The sequence below is a fragment of the Martes martes genome (assembly GCF_963455335.1).
Source record: "Martes martes genome assembly, chromosome: 1".
Taxonomy (NCBI): domain Eukaryota; kingdom Metazoa; phylum Chordata; class Mammalia; order Carnivora; family Mustelidae; genus Martes; species Martes martes.
Genome location: NC_137888.1, coordinates 10,697,508 through 10,718,861, shown reverse-complemented (window position 1 = coordinate 10,718,861; position 21,354 = coordinate 10,697,508). Strand labels below are relative to the sequence as shown.

Below are 21,354 nucleotides of genomic sequence, written 5' to 3'. Positions count from 1 at the left end.
TACAGATTGCCACAAGTGCTGTGTAGAAAGAAACAGGAATGACAGAGTACCTGGGGGAGGCAGGGCAGTTTGGGTGATGAGGATATCAGGGTGAGGGGCACAGAAGAAAAGAGAGGGAGATGACTTTCAAACTTTGTCTGCCCCTGAGATATTTTGAGAATTACACTATAAATGTTGTTTGTGTGAAGCTTGTAGAGGCAGAAAATTTGTTGGGAACTGCTGATTTTCACACGAGAAAACTGAGGCTCAGGTTTAAAAATGGATAAATTTTAACAATTCATGCAAGGTTGTAACTCATTTGTGAATGAGCCGGGACTGGAATCCAGTTTTCCTAGTTCCCATTCACATTCATTCATTGTTTCTTTTCCATAGTTTTTTTTTCAAGTGAACGTTTTTAGCCCCTCAGTCTGTGCCTTGCCAAAATTGTGTTGCATTGCCATATGGTGGATTGGAGGAAAGTCTTAAGGAGCTGCTTTCAGATGGGATGGGAGAAGCCTATGAGAAGCACACACAACCTTTCTTAGAATAGTTGGAATTAAATGGTTCAGAGACCTTGTGAATGAGAATTATGGCAGCAAGATCATTTCCTTTCCTGTAGACCATATGTTCTTACAAATTGAACATTGTGCTGGATTGGATTGAGGAGAACTTTTGGTTTGGTTTGGTTTGGTTTTGAAGCCTAAGAATTTTATTTTAATAGAGCTGTAGGTTTCACTGGATGAGGAAAGTTGCAGTTGGCACCCTGGGTTGGTGAGGAGATGAGCTTGGTGGTTGGAATGGTGAATCTGTAGTCACTTCTCTGAGTCCTGTGATGACTGGAACATCCAGGCTGGTGTTGTTCACTTAGATTGGTGCCGTGTGTGTCTACCTGATGACCCATCCTAGGGGGCATTCTCTGTCTGCATACCGCAGTGGCCCAGGCTCATGGTTTTTATTTGTGGTGCATTTGAGGGTTAGTGGATTGAGTCCTTGCCTGTATCCCCCAGTCCATTGCAATGGAGAGCAGAGGTTGAACAGATAGTAAATAACTTAGTCTTTGCAGGACATACAGTTTCTGATATAATTTCAGATCTACCTGTAGCATGAAAGCAGCCATGGGCACTATGCACATGCATGAGCTGGCTGTGTTTCAGTAAAACTTTATTTGCACAAACGGGTAAAGAGGCAGATGGCTCCAGGGCCCTTGTATGCTAGACCCCTGCTGTAGAATGATGAGGTAAGGTAGATGGGACGAGTTGAACTCCCCTAATAAAAAAGAAATATGTTGTTGTTGTTGTTGTTAAAGATTTTATTTATCAGAGAGAAAGAAAGGGAGAGTGCATTTGAAGGCGCACAAGCAAGGTGGGGGCAGAGGGAGAGAGGGAGAAGCAGACCCCCTGCTGAGCAGAGAGCCCAAGAAGAGCCTTCCAGGACCCTGAGATCATGACCCCAGTTGAAGGCAGACACTTTGACGACTGAGCCACTCAGATTCCTCAACAAGAAATATTTTTGTTCCTCCATCTTCCTTTTAAAACTTTTGGGTTCTGTGAAATTACCATGAAACGAATGTGGCCGTTGCAGCAGTCTGCAATTTGACCTTGACATACCGAAGTCAAACAAAATGTACTTTGATATTTCCCTAGAGTTATATTCTTGTTAGGTAGCTTTACCCTGTTTTAGGACAGAAGAAAATTTATTTCAGAAGAGTTCTTCAGAGGGGTTGCTCCATGTTTCATACTGTAAGCACTTCCGCTGGCATTTAAACAAGAGGAGTTACTGAGATACATTCTTTCTTTAGTCACGCAAAACTGAAATTAAAATTTACCATTTGGGTAGATAATCAGAAGGCTGTAATCCATCAAAGTTTCATTTTTTTGTTTGTTTGTTTGTTTTTTAAACTTACCCACATCTTTATTTGGGAAGACTATTTGTCTGCCTTATCATAAGTTAATATGTGCAACACCAGGTCAAGAAGTGGCATTGTTAATGAAATGAAATATTGCCCTGCTGTTACTAATGGGGCTTCCGCAGAAATGTGGAAATGTCTAACTAATGAAATGTGAGAATTTAGTCTCCCTGCTGATTAGAACTATATAAAAACACGTTTGTATACAATTGTGAGGAGAAATTGCCATAGACTTTCTACCTGTTTAGTGTTAATGTGAAGTGATTTGGGCCCCTGTTTTTATTGTTGGTAGGAAATTTGTTTTATCATAAAGCTGGTTAAATACATAAATATAATTTTTAGTAGGAATCTAAAAAAATTCCTGGTGGGCTACAGTGTGAGATGAAAGTAAAAATTTAATTTCTCAACCTTAAATTAGTACTTTGTGCATTCAGAGCATTTTAACAGAATTTGTCGAATGAAAATTTACAGGAATGGTGGATTTTCTTCGGTTACCGGAGTGCACACTTAAAATGATTCTCCGTTATTCTTTTCACTTGATCTGAAATGAGCCCCTGGAAGGTGGTCTTAAGTTCACTCCTGCACCTTGTGATCACTCTACCTGCATCCCTTCAGTTATGTCTTTGAGGAGAAGCATCCCTTTTCCTTGACGAGGTGTCCGTCTGGCATCCTCTGCCCGGCCCCCGATTTCTTTCGCCGGTGTTTCTTCCCTTGCACCAGGTTCTTCCACTTACTAGCTGCCGTGTCCTCTCAGAGTCGTGGCATCTCTCTGAGACACCAGTTTCCAAACTGGTAAACTGTCTTTGCTCTTTTTTTTTTTTTCTTTCGGTGGAGATTAAATATGTAACAGTAAAACACTAGACCAGTGCTGGGCTCACAGCAGTTACTCAATAAATCAGCCTTGCCATTGTTGTTACTTAAAACATCCTCTGTTGTATCCTCTTGACTGGTTCATTCCTCTTTAACTACTAACTTGCTCCCGTTCTCTGCCTCCTAAGACATCCTGCTCAAACTTGTTTGCCCCTCAGCCTCCTGCGCTTTCTCTTTCCCTTCATTGCCGTCACACCTGCACCACAGAAACTTGCCATCTAGCTCCTGGCCCCATTCCTTGTGACGGCGCAGCCACCATACCGTGGCCTTCGCTTCCTTCTCATCCTCTACCCTGTCCTTCTGGAGTCCGTGTGTTCCCCGAGTTTCTGTCACAAGGTGGACCTGATTTTCCTTGACTGTTGGACTGCCTTTTCTGTTTGCTTCTCTGACTTCAGGTTCCCTTGGCAGCCCCCACATGGGTGTGTTCCCCAAGGGTCTGTTGCTCCCTTCTCCCCCGGCACCCTCCCTCCACGATGTCCCCTACTCCTGGGGCTTCAGAAGCCCTCCTATGCAGCTGATTCTTAAATGGGTAATTCTAACCTGCCCTGTTGTTTCAAGCTTAAGGTTTACATCTTGAGAGGTCAGCTTGGAGGAGCTGTGGGCAACTCAAACTCAGCATATCAAATTCATCTTTTTATTGTGCCCAGCGAGCGTCCGCAGGTTTCCCTCTAGCTGTTAGTAACAATACCGTTTCCCCAGCCTGCATATTTTGGGGCTCCTCCTCTGCCACGTCTCTGCCTCGTACCCCATTGCCATAGCTACATCTTCTCAGGTTTATCCTGTAAAGTATCTTTGCTTTCAAAGTTCTTTTGTATATACATACGTAAAGAGAGAGATCTGGGAAGAGGTTCACCCAAGTGTTTAAGTCTTTGATCTCTGGGTGGTGGGGATTTTATACTGTTTGGATTTTGTTGTTTTTAACGGGCATTAGGATTTACGTGCTTGCGTGCTGCGCTGTCTTCTCCCTCTCACCCTCCTGCGTCCTGATCATCATCCGGCGGGACTCGTCCTAGTTACACTCACACTTTCTTGCCTTTGCTCCTGTACTCAGAGCCTGTTCCGTTGGTTCTTTACATCTCCCAGTGTCACTTTTCAGGGCTTCTCCCAAATAAGCTTTGCTTTAGTGCATTCATTTTCCCAACCGAATGTGCCGCCTTTCACAAGCTCTCTTTGCGGTGGCTTTTTGTGTTAATTCCTTTATTAGATTGTAAGCTCCAAGAGAGCAGAGAGTGGGTCCTACTCATCCTTTTCCATGTTTGGTTATAATCTCCCTGTTTTTCTTTGGGGACAACCCCTTTTCCCACTGGCTCTGGTTCTGGTGGGATGGTCAGTCAAAGCGTCCTGCCAAGAGGATGGGATGTTCTTCCCCTGGAATTTGGATTTTGAGTCATGGGATACAAGGACTGACAATGATTGGCGTGGATTCATCCTGGCCAAGGTGCTCTGAAGAAGCCATTTCTTAGTTCCTGCTTCCCAGATCCCTGCAGCTGCCCTGGTTCCAGAACTCTCCGAGGCCTGGTTCTTCAGATTTTCCTTCGTATCTGTGAGCTATCTCGTATCCTTACACTAAATGTCTCTCTCTTTAAATTTTAAGATAGCTAGACAGTTTCTGTTGCTTTTTTCCCTGCCAATAGAGCTGTTATGATTGGAACTGACCAGACTTAATCATTCTAGTTCATATATTGATTCTGATATGTTTTTTTCTTCTCTTTAAAAATGAAAACAAAAAAACAGCCAGAGACTGCTGCTGCTTTGAAACGTACGCTAGAAGCCCTGATGGACAGAGGGGCGATAGTGAGGAACTTGGAAAATCTGGGTGACCGAGCGCTGCCTTATAAGATTTCCGCCCACAGCCAGCAGCACAGTAGAGGAGGGTAAGTTTCTTCATGAATCTCAACAAATGGCTTTGATAGGCTGTTAAGAATGCTGTTTAGTTCATGTTGGAAATGATGATAATTTCTCAGGAGATCTCTGTTGCACCAGGTGGCCTGTGGGTTCGTACTCTAGTGGCGTTGTGATTTAAATGGGCGCCAGTAAAGCTGGTCCATAATAAACCATAACCAGAGTACAGAAACAGGTCATGCGAGGAGCAACAGGTGTATAAGCTTTTGATGGCGGGAAACTTTTCTTGTCAACCTACGCACTGTTTCCCCCTGACATTTCTTCAGCTTTGCCTTTTACAGCGCCTCAGTGAGCAATGTGCTGTCCACACACTCGGTGCATCCTTTGTAAATAATGCGGGTTGCAGGTAACAAGCACAAGGTACTGGGAGTAATGCGTTTAATCAGCACCTGACCCACAGTAGAGAAACGGTTTTATGTATGCCAAACAATAATCACAATTCTCTGTTATAAAATTTTTTTCTCCCAAAAGTGTATAGCACCTTCCTCAGACATGTCGAAGATTTGACTCTGTAGCAGTAACGGTCCTGGTAGAAATTCTTTGATACCAGTTTGCTTGTTGAATTGATCTGAAGCTTCTCTGACTCCTCGTGATGTTATTTTTACACTCATAATTTCTGGTTTGGAGGAGAAACCTTCTGATACTGTTGAGTTTCCTAGAAGTACTGATAGAGAAGATGGAAATCAGTGTTTAGTAGTGGGAAAGTCCAGGAGCTGAAGACTCCAGTCTCCCACTGGTGCTTGCAGCTGTGTGGCCTTCGCCAAGTCTTCAGCTTCTCTGATTCCTGTTTCCTTGGATACTGAACTCAGGTGGTCGTTCTCCCATCCTTGTTGTCGTGGGGATCAAGTGAGATCGTTGCTCGGTGTGCTGTAGGGGTGGTGTCGCTGCTGTCCACGCAGAGCCGGGGGTCTGTGCCAGTGCCGGCCATGGGAGAGGCCTGCGTGCGGTCCCGCCTCGCGCTGCGTTTAAACCTCTGCCAACGTGCGGCACATACTGCAGATCTCATCTTCTGATTGCTTCACCTTGTTCTGTGCTGGCGCTCAGCTTCTTGAGAACGCCTCTGAAGAGAGTGCCTGCGGCGTTGCTAGGCAACTTGAAATGCACAGTGGCCATTCCTCTTACATGATTGGAAGAGAGAGGATGGAGATTGCGTGTGTAACATTTTTTTTAACTTAACCACAAAAGGGTTTCATTTTAACAGCAAAGCCATGAATCCTTTTGCCTTTTTGTTCAGAGAAGAGCATGTAAAATTTAGCCAAGGATTATTAGCCAGGTTCTTGGTTGGAAAGCACTGAACAGGAAGAGAAGCCCCTTCCCTCAGTCATGTGCTTTCAGGGATGTGCACTAGGAGTGCTTTCTTCTGCCCCTTTTCCAAGGAGAATTTGTTGAGGGTTGGTGTGGCCAGCATTCCAGAATTTGCACTTCTTGCAAGTGCTTGGTTAGTGCTGCTGCTGTCTGATGACCACACTTTGAGAACTGCTGTGTTAACTCATTAGTTGTCAGGCCTCTGTGTGCAGTGCTGGATTAGGTGGTACTGTTTTTCTTTTGTGGATGGAGTAAATTCAGATCCTGGAAGAACGCCCCTGGAACTAAGCCTGAACTGCTGAAACACTTAGCCTCACGTTCCAGATTCCTGACAAGGGGCATGTACCCCACCAAGGACTCTTGCTGTCACTTTGTTCATTCACATGCAACGATTTTATCTCTGGTCCTTTTACTCTCAGACTCCTCAGCAAAGAAGGAGTAACATTCTTAAAGTGTAATATATATGTGTATTGTATATAGACACGGGACCTCCCTCCTAGTTGGGGAGGTTCATGGTGTAAGCTTGGTTTTCTGGTATGAATCAATGTCTGGTATGTATTTGTTGAAGGTAGCATTTTCCAAAGTGTAGTCTCTGAAATACTAGTTAGACAGATATACTCTACCAAAAAATGGTGTGTGAGTGTGTGTGTGTGTGAGAGAGAGCGAGCGAGCGTAAGCAATTAGATATGGGATCCTTTGGACAGTCTGATCCCTTCTGGAGATGTGCAATGTATGTGAGTGTAATAATGGTGAGAAGCCCTTCAGTAAGTTGCCTTCATTTATCAATTTGACTGTTACCTTTTATTTTTATAACACTCATTACTATCCTTCACAGCGACTTTTGATTAAAGAGGAGATGAGAGATGAGGGGCTAATGTATTTTGGAGTTACCGGGGGATAAAGATTTAAACTTGAGTGGTGTGTCAGATGTCTGTAGTGTGGAACTTAAGGGTAGTCTGATATTCTCCTGACTTTAGCCAGCCCTCCCCTCGGGTCACTCCCCGCAGTGATGTTTGTACCAGGCTTTTTGTGCATTTGGTAAGGCCTGTGTGTGCCTTGCACACAGCCACATCAGGGGTCACACACATGTATTAAGTGAATTATATGCCAGGATTATGTGCTGGGTGCTGGAAAGGCTCAATTTTTCGAAGTGATTAAGAAGAAACAGCGGACTTGTTTGTTACAAACTTAGCATTCGAAAGTTTTTAACTCTTGGAACCCTGGAGGCATGGCATATATCTATAATTTCGGTGAGGCACTGGTTTGAGTCCTGGGGTTGGTATGTGAGAGCCAGTTTTTTTTAGCTAACAAGTGAGCCTAGATGCCCTCCAAGAATGCACATCACACTGTGGTACTGTTGGTATTATGTGTTTGTTGTTCTTACATTTTATGGGAGGAAATGTCTATCCTGGTGGTATTCCTAGCTTTCCGTATGGTTCTTGTGATCGTTGTGGTTCCTGGTCACAAGGAGTTTTCCGTTGAGTCAGGGACATGCTTGCACATTGCTGACCTAGGTACTGGCCAGAGAGATACCCGGGCAGGGGCCTGGCACAGCAGCGACCACCTGGCCTGGCTGACAGCCCGTCTCTGCCACGGTTACTTCCCGTGTTATTGTGGGATTGCCTCTGTCGTTCTCCATCCTTGCCCGGGTGGGTAGAAAAGTGCATAGGTAGGAGAGATACTGCTGCCTCAGGGTTATATGGGGGGTCTCCCTGGGGGAGGAGGTGGTACCTGGTGTTTATTGCTGTATCAGGTCTCTGACCGGTATATGCCAAAAAAATCAAGTACGCGTGTGGTATTCCACATATTAGTTAAGTTGTGCCCCAGGTGATGTGAATTAGACCAGGAAGGAGTTAACCAGATGTCCCCTTTGCTCTTTGGGCACGTTGGGGTGGTTGGGAGGTTTGGGTTTTCTGGACCAGATTCTAGATGGAGGATTTGGCCTTACTAAACACCTGTTGTCTCTAGGCAGTGTCTGGAAATGATTGGAGCCTGACGCAGGTTGGGGAGAAGCAAGTGGGGGGTGGGTCTTACACGTTCTGAGATTCATTCTCAGCTCTGGATTTGCTTTGGTCTCCTGGGGACCCGTTGATTTTCCCTACTTGGTACCTTCAGATGCTCACCTTTATCAACTCTGAGCAAGGGAGGGTTGGTGTGGAAGATGCTTAATGTAGACCTGAGTCTGAAAGGTGACGATGTGACATGTGCAGAGGGGAGCAGTGGTGGGCTGGCTAAAAAGGGGGACAGGCATTTTCTGAGTTGTGGTGTCAGGCGCTGGCTGCCAGAAGCGCTCCGGTGTCAGACTCCAGGGCTGCCCGCACTAGTGTAAGGCTCTCTCTCCACTAGATGGGGCTGGGCTGAGACTCGGCAGGCTTTCTGGTGGAGAAGAGACAGCCATAGAACAGACTGTGGCCCATAGTTCATGCTGGGCTTGTGCTTGTTTGGAAAAGGATGCCCCCGACGGGCTTTGGCCGTTCCTAGCAGGTCCAATTTTACTGCATGGAGATGGGAGTTACTGCAGAAGGCGTATGTAAAGGAACTCTTACGTGCTGAAGGAGGCTTTTTCCTTGCCTGTTTTGTCCCTTTCTCCATTCTCGTCTGTTTTGAAACGTGAATAGGTGCTTATAAGATCTGCTGGCCTACATATAAGATGCCCTTCTATTTACGGGTAAGCAGAACGGTAAAAATAACCGGCTCTGTGGTGAATCATGGAATTTTACTGACTCGCTCCCCAAACGTGTCTGCAGCTTTACTCCAAGAGAGCTTCTGGCACTCGCTCTAGAGGGGATTGAGGCTTCTCTGTAGTTTTCCTGTTAGCTGACGTTTCCACGTTCTCGTGCTTTCCTGCCAGCAGTAGGCCCAGGCCAGCCTCCTGACCCCGTTCCTGTGCGAAGGTGCTCCACAGCTGGGTTTCAAGGCAGCGCTGCTGTGGCCTTGGAAGGGTTTTTTTAGTGGCAGCGCCTCGAGATTTGTAAGAGTTCTCCACTAGATTTAGTGGTTTTAAAAATGTATGAGACCCAACAGATATAAAAAGAAATAGGGCTTTTCCATGCAGAGGGTTCCTTGGCTTTAAGGTGAAGAATTCACTGTCTCAGCAAGGTTTAACTGATACGGTATGGAAACTGGCATTCAGACGGATCTGTTTCCTCCCCTCCAAAAGGCTGGAAGATGCTGGAAGATGCTTCACAGCTTCAAATCCCTCCCATCCCCTTCCCCCACCCCCCACCCACCGTGAGCCACTGAGCGCTTCAGTGGAAATTTCCACTTGTCTGCTAGGGGGAAGGGGAGGCTGTGAGTGTGCGACTGTGTCTGAGAGAAACAGAAACAAAGACTATCACTCAAATTCAGGCAGGCGCTTTTATGCCAAACTTGTAAATAACAGGGTTAAGACAAAAGTGAAATAAAAAACAAATAATGACCTTTAAGTGTAGGAACACTGCACGGAGACACATATCTTTCCTCAACAACCTGGGGGCAGGCGGGGGTGGGGGTGGTGAGTGGTAACAGCTTAGGCAGCAGGTGACTGAGGGAGACAAGGGCTGGGACCCCAGAGAGGAGGAGTGAAAGGCCAGGCAGAGCTGTGGGCGCCCTCGGCAAGCCAGTGCTGTGCATGCAGCGTTCTTGGGGGCGTCGTTTCCTGGGATTGGGCCGTCTGTCCTTGGGGGGGCGTTCTCTGGGTCTTCTTCCATCCCTGGGGTTTCAGTCACGGTGGCAGAGAGATTGGGAACGTTAAGTGTCTTAAGAAATAAAAAAGAGGGTCAGTTAGCACCTCGAACACCACGTGGGCAGGTTCTAGCTGGGAAACCGTTCCTTTAGAACACGGGACTCTGCGCGGGGGTTGCATCAGTGTATGGAACCTCTGTTTGTACTTTGTCTCCTTGCCTCTAGCTGCCATCTCTCTACTTCCACTTTGGCGGAGTTGGTGCTGCGTAAATGTTAAGTGCTTTTCTGTAGGCGAAAGAGAGGCTTGGGTAAAGCTGATTTCTACCTCGTAGATGAAGTGTGATTCTATAATTAGAACCACACATGGGAAACCACACCTTTCAAGGTAAACACTGCTGGGCTTTGTGTTTAAGGCAGGGGTGATACTGACATCAGCCTGGGCGGCCCGACGTGCAGGACCACTTCATGGTGCTGCCGAGCAGCTGGTCGAATGATGATCAAATGATTGTAGATGGCTAAACGGGGCTTTCCAGAATGATTTGTCCACGCACTGATTTAATTGTTGATTAGAGAATGGAAAACTGTTTGGAAAACTTTTTTTCCCTTTTCAGAAAGCCAGCTTTGAGGTATGTCAAGGCACACGCAATTGTAGTCAACATTCTTGACTATTCTAGTTGACTATCCTCTAAATTGTGAGGATGGAGATAAGAAAGAGTCTACATGTGTTGTGACTTTAGTCTTGGTTTTGGTTCTGCCTAGCTTGGTTAGGGTAGAAATAAAGGTGGGTATTTAATTGTGGTTCTTGAATCCTCTCGATCCTCCCCTCTTAGGGCCAGGCTGACGGTGGGGCAGCGGGCTCTCGGATTCCCCTGGAGACTGAGACATTCCTCTTCTGCCCCCTTCCCTGAATAGACGCTCATGTGAGTTTCAGAACGGCTTCTCCGTGGTAGCCTTCAGGATGTAAAGAGTAGGGGTCAGGGGAGTTCAAGGTCATTTTTTTCAACTTAATAGTTATGGACCTGTGTGGTCACAGGAAGGGGATCCTTGCAGGCATCAGAAGCTGCAGAACCCACTACTCTAAATAGGCTGTTTTTACGCCTCACTTTCTTCACATGCCAAAATGGAAAAAGGCAGGGCTGCGCTCTCTATGCTGTTATATCACCGTCATTCCTCGGGTCATCCTTCTATGGTTAGAAAAGCCCAGCAGCCGGGAGTCGGATGTCCATTACTGTCATTTCCAGAGCCTCCTGCAGGACTGGGGGACTTGTATAAATAGTGGGACCCTGGTCTGACAGCACAGTAGCCCTGTGACCACTGTCTCCAGCGGGACTAAATGTTCTGGGAGGTCAAGGCCATACATACCTCCTTTTTAGCCTCTTGTTGAGGTCTGCCCGTAATAGGTGTTCACTGAACAGTTAAGTTTGTCCGCTTACCTGAAAACAAACAAAATATACATATATATAAATATATATATATTGGCAACGCCCAGGAATTGGTCATGGCCTTTTCTGTATAGGAAAGCCATCATGGGCTGTTGACATGGGTGCTTGGGCCAGTAAGCCGGGCGGAGATTGAGTTTGTCCTCGATTTCTGCTTGGCTCCCCCGTGGCGGGGAGAGACTACTTCATGCCCTGGGTGGGAAGCTGGAGGCTAAGAGCTTCAGCTTTCAACCAGGAGTGGTGAATACAGTAAGATCTGCCCATCTCTGAAGCTACTTGCCCTCTTCTCTATTTTGCTGGTGTTTCATTTTTGTGGAAATTTCCACAGTATAAAAAGGAGCATGGGAGTAGAAGCAATCTTTGCCCACACGAGCCCTAGGCACAGATCAGCGGGGTGATAAGCATGAAATGACTGTCACTGCTGTAGTTGTGGGCACAAACCTGCCTGCATTTTGGCCTTGCCCTTGTTTAGGTTTGGTTGCCAGCGGGAGTATCATGCCTGGTGGAGGGAGGGCACGCTGCGGAGAAAGTAAAGGCCGGAAACGTTTTTATAGTAACAGAGATCTTCCAGAAGCCCAGCTATAGCCTAATCTTAGGATGTTTAGGCCTTTTTCTGGGTAGGATTTCTTATCCTTGAGAAGCCTCTGGAGGCTGCAGGTACCAAGAGATGTGGTTGACAGAGTGGGGAACTGTGGAGTCTGCTTTTTACCCTGTGTCCTGGAGCAGATCTGTTCCCCCATTCCCTTATAAGCAACACAGTCGGGTTGGACCGCATTGTCTCTGGTCCTCTCCACCACTTCCATTCTGTGATTCTGTAACCCACTGGTCCCAAAGCTATGTGTGGCTTCTTTCCTGGAGTGAAAAGACCTGCTTTGTTAGAATCCTGGCCGCTGCCACTTAGTAGCTGAGTGACCTTGAGCTAATGACTTAATCGTTACAAAACTCAAAGGAGGCCATGTGTGGGAGGACCACTTTAAAAACTACTAGAGCAGTAGTGTTGCTAGGAGAGGGCTCCTGGACTGAAACCGCACGCAGCACCATTTCCTCCTCTTCCATTTTCTGAATCGCCACACGGAGTGGAGCATCTACTTCCTGTTCATCCTCTTCCTCAGAAGCTGTTTAAAAGATGTGAAAGCACTTTGAAAACTAGAAAGTTCTCTCTATGTAAGACACTTTCCTTTTAATTCCTGAAATAAGAGGTTTCTTTCTTTTTTTTTTTTTTTAAGATTTTTTATTATTTATTTATTTGACAGACAGAGATCACAAGTAAAGAGAGAGAGGAGAAGCAGGCTCCCCGCTGAGCAGCGAGCCCGATGCGGGGCTCGATCCCAGGACCCTGGGATCATGACCTGAGCTGAAAGCAGAGGCTTTAACCCACTGAGCCACCCAGGCGACCCAGAAATAAGAGGTATCTGATAGTATTTGGCCTCTAGCTTCCATCCTTGGGTAGTCTTTTTACCCTTATCACGAAATGGTATCCAAAAGCTTTGGGGGTCTTTCTTAGGATAACTTGGTGAGTGCTTGTGTGTGGACAGTGTTGTTCAGGACGACTGCGTGAGACTTGATTTGTGGGCAGTCGAGTGGTTGTTGGCAACTGCACACCCAGTTTCTCTTAAAAACATGTTTAGACACCAACGCTAGCCCACAGAAATGCCTCTGGTACAGTTGAATGGAAAATGGGAGAGAACAATGATTGCTGAACCCCAGGTAGGGTATCGAATAACTTGAATACTTGACTGCTGGGGAGGCTTAACTGGAGAGCAGGAGCCCCCTGTGGACTTTCTGGAAGGAGGCGGGTACTTCCCAGGACTGGCAGTGGTGATTGCCCAGGTTATTGAGTGCCCAGAGCATGTCAGGTCCTTGCTAAGCACTCGCCTGCATATTACCCCGTGTGTAACACGTGGCATTTCACCAGCGCACTGCCTCAGGCCATTGGTGCAGGGCTCTGGTGTAATAAAAGAGGAAGACTATTTTAGGGAACCTAGACAAAGGGCAAGGGAAGAGGAAGGAGCTCTACAGTCAACTATGGTGGGAATGTTGGTGAACAGGGGTGGAGGTCATAACTTGTCAGGGATAGTTTGGAGGGACACGTTGATGAATACGAAATGAAAGAACAAATGAATAAAATGGAAGAAAGAAATTCCGGGGTTGTGCTGAGTGCGAGAGTTGGCCACCAGGCGGCCATAGTTACCGCAGGCTGGCAGTTAGATGGAGGGCTGGGGACTGGCAAAGAGAAATTTAAGATTGATTACACTGACTTTTTAGGCTCTGTTGCAGAGCCTTACTCAAGGTAAGTAATCAGTAATTAAATGTTGAACAAATGAGCAGTTCTTAAGTTGGGTGATTGCAAACCTAGTCCCTTTTATATGGAGTAGAAATAAACAAGTGGAATTGTGTTTTGGAAAATTTGGCCATTTGGTGTATAATTTTCAGAGTAAGCCCAAATGGTAATCTCATCAGTGAGCAAACATACGAGTTACTTCCTCAAGAAGTTTGCCTGATGATGGAAGAGTTCATACCATTTTTTAAAAAAAAGATTTCATTTGAGAGAGAGAGAGAGAAAAGGAGCAGGGCGAGGGGCAGAGGCAGAGGGAGAAGCAGATCCCCCACTGAGCAGGGAGCCCAGCGTGGGGCTCGATTCCGGATTCTGGGACCATGACCTAAGCCAAAGGCAGTTGCTTAGCCAACTGAGACACCCAGGCACCCCTACACTATTTTTTAAATAAGATTAATTTATTTATTTTAGAGAGAGTGTGGGCAGGGAAGGGGCAGAGGGCTGAGGGAGAGAGAGAATCCTCATGCAGACTCCCCTGCTCAGTGCAGAGCCTGACATGGAGCTCGCTCCCATGACCCTGAGATCATGACCTGAGCTCAAACCAAGAGTTGGATGCTTAACTGACTGAGCCACCCAGGCACCCCAGTTTATGCTATTTTTCTTTAATTTCTTGAGAAACTCTGGGAGTCTTTGTTATCTGTAGTTGCTCCCTCATCACCACTACCCATATCAAATCATTCAGCAAGTCCTGCCCATTCAGCTTTTTATGCACCGTTATTAGATCAACAGCTTTGGTTTATATAGATACAATTAACAACACAATAAACTGCACATGAAGCATACACTTTAATAAGGCTTCACACAAAAAAAAAAAAAAAAAAAAAAAAAATAAGGCTTCACACACACATACATATCTCTGTGAAATCACTACAATCAAGATAATAAATAAATTGGTCACCCTGTAATTTCCGTCCTGTGTCCTGTGATCATTCCCTCCACTTGTTCCCATCTCTAACAGCCAGAGGTCTGCTTTCTTTCCTTGTAGATTAGTTTATATTTCATAGAATCTTACTTAAATAAAATCAGACAGCATGTGCCCTTTTTTTATACTGGTTTCTTTGCACCAGCGAAAGTATTATGAGATTCATTTATATCGGTAGCTTATTCCTTTTTATGGCTGAGTAGTATGCCGTTGTATGGACATACCACAGTTTATCAGTTGACATTTTTTTTTTAAAGACTTTATTTATTTATTTGACAGACAGAGATCACAAGTAGGCAGAGAGGCAGGCAGAGAGAGTGGGGAAAGCAGGTTCCCTGCTGAGCAGAGAGCCTGATGCGGGGCTCCATCCCAGGACCCTGAGATTATGACCCGAGCCGAAGGGAGAGTCTTAACCCACTGAGCCTCCCAGGTGCCCCCAGTTGATGTGTTGATGAGTATTTGTGTCGTTGCCAGTTTGGGATTGTAAGTAGAGCCACAGTGAACATTCACATACAAGTTGTTGCGTGGACGAATGCTTTAATCTTCTTGGATGAATACCTAGGAGTAGAAGGGCTTCATCACAATGGCAAGTGTGTGAACTTTTAAGAAAATGCCGAAACAGTTGTATCATTTTGCATTCCCACTAGCAGTGTATGAGAATGCCAGTTGCTCTGTATCCTTACTAACACTTGGTATGGTCAGTCTTTTTGATTTTAGCCATTCTAGTAGGTATCTCCTCGTGGTTTGAATTTGAATGTCTCTAATGTATTAAGCATCTTTGGCAGGTGCTTCTTTGCCATAATAAATCTTTGGTGAAATGCCTGTTCAAATTCTATGCGCATTTTTTTAAATTGGGGATTTTTAAAGTAAATTTTGAGTTTTTTATATTCTAGAAACAAGTCCTTTATCGGACATGTGATTTGCAAATCCCAGTCTGTGGCTTGTCTTTTTATTATCTTAATAGTATCTTTCAGAGAACAGTGTTTAGTTTTGATGAAGTCTAGTTTATCGAATTTTTGTGTATGGATTTTGCTTTTAGTGTTGTCTAAAGTTTCTTTGCTTAACTGAAGGTCATAAAAGTTTTCTCCTGTGTTTTTTTTCTAGTTTTACAGCTTTATATTTTATATTTAGATCTGTGTTAAAGTTTGGGTCAATTTTTGTATATGATACAAGTATGGATCAAAGTTCTTTTTTTTTGCATACAGATATGGAATTGTTCAGCACCATTTGTTGAAAAGACTGTCCTCTTTCTTTTTGAATTGCCTTTGCGCCTTTGTCAAAAATCAGTTGTGCATATATGTATTTTGTGCATATATGTATGGATCTATTTCTGGACTCTGTTCTGTTGAGCTGTTCGTGTATCTTTATACAAATACCATACTGCCTTGATTACCATGACTTTCCTTATAAAGTCTTAAAATCAGGTAGTGTTAATCCTTCAACTTTATTCTTGATATCAAAGTTGTTGTGGTTGTTGTAGGTCCTTTGAATTTCCCTGTGTAGCTTAGAATCAGTTCATCAATTTCTAACAAAAATGTCTTAGGATTTTGATTGGGATCCCTGGGAATTTATAGATCAGTTTTGGAGAACTGGCATCTAAATAAATTTGAATCTTCCTACCCATGAACAAGGTGTATCTCCATTTATGTCATTTTTCTTTAATTTCTTTTAGTAATGTTTTATGGTATTTAGTGTACAGGTCTTGCACACCTTTTGTCAGATTTATCCTTAAGTCATATTTAATTTTAAAATGTGATTATTTGTTGCTAGCATATAGGAAATGCAGTTGATTTGTGTAGACTGCAACCTTGCTAAACTCACATATTATTTCTAGGATATTTTTTGTAAATTTCTTAAGTTCTTCTATATACACAATCATTTCATCTGTAAATACAGATAATTTTAGTTACTTCGTTATCAGTCTGGATGCATTTACTTTTTACTTGCCTTATTGCACTGGCAAAAACCTCCAGTAAAATGTTGACTAGAAATGGTGAGAGTAGACACCCTTGTTTATTCTCAGTCTTGGAAAAGCATTACGACTTTGACCAGTTGGTATGATGTTAGTTACATGTTTTGCAAAGATGTCCTTTGTAACAAAAGGTTGAAGAAGTTCCCCTGTAGCCCTGCTTTGCTGAGAGTTTATCAGGAATTGGATACGGAATTTTGTTAAAGCCTTTTTTTTTGCTTCTATTGGAATGATCACATGATATGGTTTTTCTTTTCTTTTTATTATGTTCTGTTAGCCAGCATATAGTACGTCATTAGTTTCTGATGTAATGTTCAATGATTCATTAGTTGTGTATAACACCCATGCTTATCATAATATGTGCCCTCCTTAATATCCATATTAAGGTTTTTCTTTTTTAGTTTCTTAATATGGTGATTTACATTGATTGATTTCAGGTGTTAAGCCAGTCTTGCTTTCTATGATAAACTCTGCTTGACCATGATGTATTATTCTTTGCATATATTTCAGTAGTCAGTTTGCTAAAAAAATTTTTTTCATTTATGTTTGTGAGAGATATTGATGAGATTTTTTCTTGTAATGTCTTTGTCTGGTTTTGGCATCAGGGTAATGCTGGCCTCATAGAACAAATTGGGAAGTGTTGTCCTATTTTCTGGACCAGTTTGTGTCAAAATTGGTGTGTTTTTCCTCAAACATTTGGCAGAATTCACTGGCGAAGCCATTTAGGGCTTTGGTTTTCTTTGTGGAAAGTTTTTTTTGTTGTTGTTTCTTCTTTTAAAGATTTTATTTATTTATTTGACAGAGAGCAAGCACAAGTAGGCAGAGCAAGCAGGCAAAGAGAGAGGGGGAAGCAGGCTCCCTGCTGAGCAGAGAGCCTGATGTGGGGCTCCATCGCAGGACCCTGAGATCATGATCCTGAGCCGAAGGCAGAGACTTAACCCATTGAGCCACCCAGGCGCCCCTGTGGAAAGGTTTTTAACTACATATTTGATTTCTTCAGTAGATAGAGGGCTATTCAAGTTACCTGCTTTTTGGAAGACGTGTTGGTAGTTTATATTTTTCAAGGAATTTAAGTTGTCAAATTTATTGCAAAATTTGTTTATAATAGTCTTTTCCATTCTTTTATTATCTGTAAAATTTGTATCCATTTCACCTCTGTCTTTCCTGAACATTAGTAATTTGTCTCTTACCCTTTTCTACTGATTGGCTGACTAGAGGTGGATCAATTTTATTGGTTTTAGTGAACTAGTGTTTGGTTTCATTGATGGTCTCTATTTTTCTATTTTTTGCTTCAGAGATTTCTGCTCTAATCTTTATTCTTCTTTTTTTTTTTCTTTTCTTTTCTCCCTTTTTTCCCCCTTGGTCTTATTTGTGTTTGTAATTTGTTCTTTTTTTTTTTTTTTTAAGATTTTATTTATTTATTTGACAGAAACATGGGTAGGGGGAGTGGGAGAGGGAGAAGCAGGCTTCCCACTGAGCAGGGAGCCTGATGCAGGGCTCTGGGCTCAGATCCCAGGACCTTGGGATCATGACCTCAGTTGAAGGCAGAGGCTTAACGACTGAGCCCCCAGGTGCTCTGCTCTTTCCTGTAGTTTCTTAAGGTGGAAGTTTTGAGGCTTTTCCTTTCTTACATAGGTGTTTAGTGCTATAAAGTTCCTGCTTTAGTGGCATTCCCCAAACTTTGATTTGTTGTTTTCATTTTCATTCAGTTGACATTGCCTTTGGATTTTTTTCTTTGACCCGTATGCTATTTAGATTTATGTGTAGTTTCCGAGTATTTGGGGATTTCCCCAAGTGTCTTCTGTGAGATTCGAATCCCTTTCGATTTACTGAGTCTCATTTTGTGGCCCAGAATATGGTTGACTTTGGTAACTGTTCTGTTTGCGGTGGTGAGCAGTGTGCCTCCTGCTCTCCTTGTTTGGAGGGTTTTATAAACGTCAGATCCAGTTGGTTGATGGTGCTGCTCGCTCTTTCGATATCCTGGCTGATTTTCGGTATACTGCTTTTATCGATTACTGAGAAAGATTAAGTCTCCAACCATAATTATGGACATGTTTATTTCTCTTTTCAGTTCTGTTCGTTTTTACTTCCAGTATGATGAAGCTCTGTTGTCCGGTACTTGCATGTTTAGGGTTGTTGTGTCTTCTTGGTGAGCTAATCATTTTATATTATCTGTTTTTATCCCTGGTAATTTTCTTTGATCTGCAGTCTGCATCGATATTACTGTAGCCACTTGAGCTTTATTTTGATTAGCGTTTTTGCACGGTGTATGGTTTTCTGTCCTTTCACTTGTAATAATTGTTTACTTGAATAACTTTCCCACTAGGCTCAGCTAAGGGTGTTCATCCCAGATGTTCATCTGGGAAGTGGTTTTATATTTTTGAACTCTCTTTGTTAACGGAATTATACAAAATGTCATCCCTTTTCTCATGACTCCCTTGTTGAATCTGTCCAGTTTCAGTTTGGTCTCTTCTGCTTTCTGTGAGAATCCTACCTTCCGTGCTGACACTACCCCTGTCGGGGTTTACTGGGGACCTGGTGTATGTTAGCCTCTGTTCAGGGTGCTGGGATGGAGCAACAGAGCCCTTCTTAGGGCAGTTACGTTTTAGTGGGGTGAGATAGACAGTAAACAGCTGTGTCCTGCAGCGTGGTACTGAGCGCCGTGGGACGCAGTGATGCACTGAGTAAGGCGGAGGGAGTAAGGTGGCTGGCCGGGCAGGCAAGGGGGGCTGCTTCAGGAGATGTGATCAGAGGGGACCTCTCTGACAAAGGGCCGTTCGGACACAGGCTTGATGGAAGTGAGGCCTGAGCTCTGTGGAACTCGGGCGAAGAACATTTCCGGCAGAAGGAACAGTGAGTGCAAAGACCTAGGATGGGAACATGCTTGCGGAGGAGAGTGCGGCTAGAACAAAGCATGCGATGTCAGAGGTCACCGCAGCCAGCTGGAACATTGCAGAATTCTGAACTACAGCACCGAAAACTGCCCTTTCGCAGCCCTGTGGTTCAAACCGAACAGTGCAAGGGAGGCTTCGACTTTAGAATTGAGAGGAGGGCATGGGCAGGGAGGAAGGCTGTTTCTTCCGTCGTAACACCATCCAGCCAAGCCGATGAAGTTGTCGATGTGGTGAGAACAGTGGGCTGGATGAGACGGCCCTCTAGATCAGTCTGCTGCGAGTAGAGGAATGCTCGGTCCTTCGCCTTACCCAGGATTCCCGTGACTTTCCTTCTGTTGTCAGCTCTCGAATGTGCAGGACAGTTTTAGACAAATCCCAGGCCTTTCAGAACCTTTTCCCTTGTTTGTGAAATGTGGCTGTTGGTAGGTCCTGTGCCTCTCAGGTGCATTAAGTTACTTGCAAAATTCCTTTCGGAAATGAGAAGACTAACCTAATGCTTTCTCAAAAATGGTTTGAGAAATTCAGCCTGGTTGACTAGAACACTCTTGTTCCTTAGACACATAACCTTACTGTACCTTCTGTTCTCTGCACTGTAATGTCACATGCTTCCAGCTACCACGGAGTTCATTCGGATTCACATTCTCCCAAGATTGGAAGGGGACCAGCCGTAGGGAAGAGGGAAGCTGGGCAAACACTTCTGGTCAGCTGGTAGTTTCTGTTTTGACACGGGCGTGCGTGTGTTTTCACGAAGCTGATTTTATCTGGCGAGCAGTAGAGTGCACACGTTGACCCAACAGTGGGAGTGTTGCACTGCAGCGTGCAGGAACTCACAGACCTCTATTTTGTTGCAGGTATTTCTTGGTGGACTTTTATGCACCAGCCACAGCTGTCCAGAGCATAATGGAACATTTGTCCCGAGACATTGATGTGATTAGACCGAATGTTGTAAAACACCCTCTGACCCAGGAAGTGAAAGAGTGTGAGGGGATTGTCCCTGTCCCACTCGAAGAAAAACTGTATTCCACAAAGAAGAGGAAGTGAGAAGATTTACCACATTTTAGCTTTGTATTTAATTCTCTCACTTTTGAGTGCCATGGATTAAAGATTTACAAACTTGATGCTTATCTGAGTGTTACGGGTGCCATTTGATTTTTCTAAGGAATTTCTAGCTCTCGAACGCCCTTGCAGTGTGAAGTTGGGGAAATGGCTTGCTTAGAGCCACTTTGTCATCTGAGGTGCAGGACACCATTCTTGATTCATTAATGTAATTTCTTTATCGAGGAGGGCTTTGCCCTCTAACAATGCTGACATCATTTTGCAGAGCAAAGCTTATAAAAACGACCTCGGATTGCAAGCTAGTCCATTCAGACTGTATAACCATACAGAATAAAAATTTAAGACCACTGCGTTATATGAGTAACTTTTGACCAGAATAATAAACATAATTTCAAAAAAACCTCAGGGAGGTGCTTTGTATCTTCACCTACCCCAGCAACACCCACCTACGCCCGTGGTCCTGCAGCTTATGTTCACCCCACAAGCTAACCGTGGGCGCCCAGCCCAGGTGCAGAGACCGGAGAGAAGTCGGGGGTGACGGGGTTGGGGGCAGGGACATGTCTCTCTCCCAACTATGAGGCCTTTTGTAAGAGCAGTAACTTTCTCTTGCATCTCACAGTTAACTTGTCACCGGGTGGGTGGTGTTCGCGTAGAGGGACACGGATGTTCCGTGGCCGGAGCGCTGGAGCCACTTCTCATTCTCCTGCCCCGGCACCTGCCTCCTCCCTGTCCCTCTGTCCCAGTGGGCCTCTTTGAGAAAGTAGCCACCTTTGATTTCTGCTCTTCCTTCCCCCACTCCCCGCCCCTGCCCTGATGGGTTGGAAGCCAGTTTCTTTCGAGTCCGCTGGTGCCAGAGCCTGTGGCCAGAGGCAGGCTGAGCTCTTAAATAGGGAAACTTACAAGAAGGTATGTCTCTTTTTTTTTCAGTTTTTTATTAGATACTTACGGACCTACTTTTTAAAAACATGTCCTGGAAGTAAAAAGACAAGTTTTGTTTTGAGGGTTTTTTTTTTGTTTTGTTTTGGCAGGGGGAGAGGTTGGTTTGGGGACGTTGTTATACTTTGGAGACTAAGAACCAACTAGTCTTTGCTTGAAATGGGTGTAATTAAGGTTA

The 21,354-nt window shown here is 44.4% G+C and overlaps 1 protein-coding gene across 1 annotated transcript in view; it reads left to right on the top strand.

Annotated features, from left to right (window-relative positions):
• Positions 1-20,308, top strand: part of MRPS6 (mitochondrial ribosomal protein S6) — a 65,799-nt gene extending 45,491 nt beyond the window's left edge. Inside the window, exons 2-3 of the mRNA XM_080807080.1 lie at positions 4,490-4,629; positions 20,036-20,308. Of these exons, the coding sequence (XP_080663206.1) occupies positions 4,490-4,629; positions 20,036-20,225 (330 nt within the window). The 3' untranslated portion in view covers positions 20,226-20,308. The remainder of the gene's footprint in view (positions 1-4,489; positions 4,630-20,035) is intronic.
• The last annotated feature ends 1,046 nt before the right edge of the window (positions 20,309-21,354 follow it).